The 5,017-nt window shown below is 36.7% G+C and overlaps 2 protein-coding genes across 2 annotated transcripts in view; one reads left to right on the plus strand and one right to left on the minus strand.

Moving 5' to 3' along the window:
* LOC104749318 lies at positions 633-2,060 on the minus strand. Its single transcript, XM_010470916.2, has one exon. It carries the CDS (start codon positions 1,807-1,809, stop codon positions 892-894), a length of 918 nt encoding a protein of 305 aa, XP_010469218.1. The 5' UTR covers positions 1,810-2,060; the 3' UTR covers positions 633-891.
* The window catches only part of LOC104749319 (putative F-box protein At3g58820), a 3,163-nt gene continuing 2,156 nt past the window's right edge, over positions 4,011-5,017 (plus strand). Inside the window, exons 1-2 of the mRNA XM_010470917.2 lie at positions 4,011-4,210; positions 4,456-4,986. Of these exons, the coding sequence (XP_010469219.2) occupies positions 4,461-4,986 (526 nt within the window). The 5' untranslated portion in view covers positions 4,011-4,210; positions 4,456-4,460. The remainder of the gene's footprint in view (positions 4,211-4,455; positions 4,987-5,017) is intronic.

The raw sequence follows: 5,017 nt of genomic DNA on the forward strand, positions 1-5,017 counted from the left end.
TTTTTTTTTTTTTTTGTTGAACAACACGTAATTAGACAATTCAACTTCTATAAAGTTGAATATTTTTATATTTTTTGGTTTAAATGAAAGTTGAATTGAAAACAGTCTAATGTCGTACTTGGATTTTATGAAAAGTCGATAATATATTTTGATAGTTGTGTCATATAAGCGATTCCAATATTAGGCTTTGTAGGTCTGTGTTGAAGTGGACTTGGAGAAAGGAGGATTGTGAAACCCAAGATAAACTTTTTCTAAGGTGAAGACAAAAAAATATAAGTTAAAAACTGTCACACTCTTTAATGATATAGCAAGAAAATCATGGGTCAAAATTTTAGTTTAATTAAAAAATCTAAGCTGACATACAAAACCGTAATGATTAGTCTAATGACATACATTTGAATTAACACTTGAGCTCATTATAGATTGACTAACCTGATACGGTACTACTAGTAGTTATGGTTTAGTAGGATCTAATCGTTATACGATCCGTTCCTGATTTGGTCCAAACTTGTTGGAATCTAGCTCCGTTTTGATCAAGTTCCACAATTCTACCGATCGATCCAATACTTTGACATGCTTTCTTAACTAACACAACCTGGCTCGATACATAAGTTTTTAAAAGAAGAACACTACATTGCTTGTCTGAACCAAAATATTTAGCCCATCAAACTCTACAATTACAATCAGAAACAAAACGTTACAAGGTGGTAGTTACAAATTACAATTACAAACTACGTTCCATTCTGATTATTTCTCACCTCAAGCCAAATAAAAAGCTTGATTTTTGGAAAATTCCATCTTTAGAAAAAGCCACACGAGCGGTAAACTAAAATTTACTATCCATCCACAAGTCAAACAAATACGTTGACCAGACTAAACCACCAAACGAACTCAACGGCGGCGATCAACTCTACCTAAATCCACAAGCTTCTTCGATCTATTTGCACAAAACGACGCCGCAGCTGATATATGAGGCTTCTCCTGCTCCGTACTAACCTCGCCGGAATTACCAACTTCCGACGGAAATCTCATTCTCCGTTTAAACGGACAGTTAGGACTAGCTCTCACCAACGGACTCAAACAAAAAGCCATCCCGGACATACTCTTTTTCCCTATCCCATTCCCAACCTTCCTCCTCCCCGGAGTTTTCGTCGTCGCCGGTGTGCTTCTCAATTCCTCTAACGATTCCGACGACGGCTCCGCTTCCGTCGTATCTCTCGCAGGTGACATTCCTCTACAGTATATACGCTGAGGTCTACGACCTGCGATTACATCTTCTATGTAACACGGCTGCTTTTTCCGGCGACCGGTTGAGAGAATCGTCGAGATCCATGACCGTGAAGAAGACGACGAAGACTCAGACGCGTCGCTAGAGAATCTATGATTGTTGGATTTGGGATTCGAATCGAAATCTTCAGATCTAGCTCTGAATAGATTAGAGAATCTAGACGAATTTTTTTTATTCTCTTTTGGTTTATTATGAGATCGGTTCGATTCGAAGTCTTTGCATGAGTAGCCGGCGAGATCTACTTGAGGGGTTGTGATGAATCTCCGATTAGAAGATGTTAAAGGATCTCCTCCAGCTCCGGCGTCGGATTTTCTACGGGTAACATAAGGAGAAACAGAGCGAGGGAATATTAAAAGCGGAGGAGGATTGTTAGATTTGCGTGATTGGTTATGATTGTTGTCTTCAATGGCGGCTGTGACGGCGGCGGAAGCAGCGAGGGAGAGGAGACGTTCACGGAGGCAAGAAGCGCATACGCCGTTGGTGCTGCTGCTGAAATCTACGGTGTGTCTCTTACACCTCATCGGAGGGATATGAATTGAGAAAAGAGAAAAGGATTGATTTTTCTGGAAAAAGATAAAAGCTTTTTTTTTTTTTTTTAGGGGGCTTGAGGGTCCGAGAGTTTCGGTGTTATAGTGATGTGACAAGCTGTAAAGATGAAGAAGAGAGAAAGATCTGGTGGTAAAGATTTTGTCTTCTTCTTCTAGGATCTCTGTTTTTAGACCACGGAGGAGAGATAAAGCATTCTCTGTCGGAAAAGCAACAAATTATAGATAGAAGAGAGAGAAACTACTATTTCTATTTTATTTATCTATATTATAAAGAGCTTTAATTATCAAGGATTTGTAAGCACTACATTTTGACAGATCATTTTATCACTAACCAATTTTTTTAATGCAAATTTGTGATTTACAATTGTACTAGTATGTCATTAAGCGATTTCTAATAAAAACTAAATTATTTATAAAGTTGGTTGGGAATTTTGCCAACTTACAAAGTATTGATCTAAAAAAAAAACCGTGGACTAACACTAATTAATGAATCTTTTCTATATTTTTTGGTTATTTGACTTGTGGGAATCTTATACTAATAGTTAGAGATAATGATTAGTGACTTCTTCTTACATGTGGAACTATATTATTACTCTAATGCGAATTTTACCACTAAGACACGTTAAAAAGTCACACAATTTATTTTGTTGATATATCCTTGTCTATCTATCATTGTATTTTACCATTTTTAACGATAATTCTACTATTAGATTGGTATTAGAATTTTCACTGTTTATACGATAATTATTTGTAACTAACGCGCCATTATAGTTTCATCTTATCCTTGTCCGAGAAGATAAAATCTAGTTATAGTTGACCTTGCTTTATTTCAATAAAATCGGACCAATACCATTGGATTTGAATGGGATGTGTAGTGATTACCTCAGCCACTGACCTTAAAAGAAAAAAAGAAAACAAACGAACACTTGATTTGATTCTCTTGAACCTAATAATATAGATATCTGCAAGAGACTACATCTACATTCATATAAAAGATAAAATAAAATAAATAGAAAACCTAAAAGGGAAGCATGTGACGATGGGATAATAGAAGCCGACAAGTATTAGGTGAAAACGAGCCCATCGTCGTTTCCAACACCATCCATCCCACACGAATGTTCGTCCGTTTCTCCTATCTCTTGCCACGTGGTTTCCAATACTCTTCCTGGACCTATCTTCGTTATTGGGCTTTTCAAAGTCTCCCCTTGTCTATTGGGATTTAAAGGATCCTATATTATTATTAGTTGGAGATTCTTCAATTAACTAATATCGTTTGGTTTTGAAAATTACACATTAACGAAATCGTTAAATACATAAAATTACATGGTCACTGTAGTGGCTGTGATTAGGGTTAAGAACTTAATGACAGTTTTGGTTAGCGTAACTAAACTAAACTCCCTGACTCCACTTAAATTTAGCAGGGTTGCGTAAAGCCAGCTGCTTTTTTTGATTCTCGTTTGTAAGTTAACTAAAATCACTAAGTCTGTTGTAAAAACTCCAAATATGAGAATGTTGGATGCTGTTGCTTGTAAGATGCTGTCTATATTGACTTATAAAGTAGTCCTCCAATCACTAAGTTACCATTCAAGATTTTTTTTTTTTTAAAGTTAATACAGATGAATTGTGTGTAGTTCATATTTTTTTTGTTTTTTTGTAATAAATGCAGGAGAAATACATACAGATCTGGTTTACAGCTTTTTTTGATGTTGTTTATTTTTAATCTGCACTTGAACAGCCAAATATTTGATCTATTTTTATTTTGCTTGATCTGTTCTGGCTGATATGTTTTCTCCATTGAAGGCCATAATATGAGAGATTACTTTTTTTTCCGAAAAATAGGATTGCCTTTTTCCTAATCTTTTTTATGTTGTTGTTAAAAAAAACAAAAAAAAGGAAACAATTGGAAAATAATAATAATTCATTTAAATTTTGAAAAAGAAAAAAAAAAGATAATTAACTATTAAAATTCTACTGGTGACGTTTAAGCAAAAGAAGGATGCTCTGTTTTGATTCTCAGGTTCTGGGCTTCTAAGTGGGCCTGACTTATTCTTGCATACTTTCGCAGCCGAAAAGTCAAGCCTGTTCTGTTTTGTGTACCGAATTAAACCGATGATATTTTGAAAACCGGAAAAAGAAATAGAACCAAACACATTGCACTTCTAGAGTCTCTCGCTGCTGCTTTCAGTTTCACCGTATTCGACTCCGATACCTTTGTCGAACCAAAAAGTCTTCTGAGACTTTCCCCTCTGCCTTTCGCTGGGTATCCTGCGTTTCTTCTTCATTAAGTGCCATTGAAACCACGTGATTTGCACTCCCAACTCTCACTGGACGCATCTCTTAATTTTGGGTCTTAGGACTAATCGTTTGGAACAAGGTAGGTGCTCAAGTTTACTCCTTTCTTCTGCTTCTACTAATTATTCTCCTTTGGGTTGATTCCTATATGCGTAGCTAACAACAATTCACTTGCTCCCTTTTTTTCTTTTTTTTTAAATCATTCCTCTGTTTGTAGATCCTCCTGTCCTGATGCACAGTAGAGCTGTTTGGTATTTATGTATCCGTGATGTTCTTATGAAAAAGCTTTGAGATTTGCCTACTTAACTCTTCTTTCGTGCAATGCAGAGAAGATGGATCGTGTTAGCAGTCTACCAAACGAGCTTCTTTGTCATGTACTCTCCCTTCTTACCACAAAGGAGGCTGCTTTGACTTCCATTCTCTCCAAGAGGTGGCGCAATCTCCTTGCATTTGTTCCTTTTCTTGACATTGATGACTCTTTCTTTCTTCATCCGGAAGAAGGTAAGCGGCATAGGCCCGAAATCATACAGAGCTTCATGGATTTTGTGGATAGAATATTGGCTTTGCAGGGTAATTCTCCCATTCAGAAATGCTCCCACAAGTGTTTATCAGCGGTTGATTCTGATCGTGTGGATCGTTGGATACACAATGTGTTGCTGCGTGGTGTTTCGGACCTTGATCTATTAGTCATTTCGGATTCAGATGGAGATGCTAACTATCAGCTGTCTCCAAAATCTTTCGAGAGCAGGACACTTGTTAAGCTCAAAATAGACTGTGGAATTGAGATTGATTGGTCGGCTGGTAGCTTTTTCTTACCTATGCTTAAAACTCTCGTTATTGACTCAGCTTGGGTTAATAACTTTTGAGATTCTTCTTCATGATTTGCCTG

The sequence above is a fragment of the Camelina sativa genome, chromosome 16 (assembly GCF_000633955.1).
Source record: "Camelina sativa cultivar DH55 chromosome 16, Cs, whole genome shotgun sequence".
In the NCBI taxonomy this organism is placed as follows: Eukaryota; Viridiplantae; Streptophyta; class Magnoliopsida; order Brassicales; family Brassicaceae; genus Camelina; species Camelina sativa.

Excerpts from the sequence above, each read along its gene's own strand:
- LOC104749318 (XM_010470916.2), bottom strand. The coding sequence starts at position 1,809 with ATGAGGTGTAAGAGACACACCGTAGATTTCAGCAGCAGCACCAACGGC.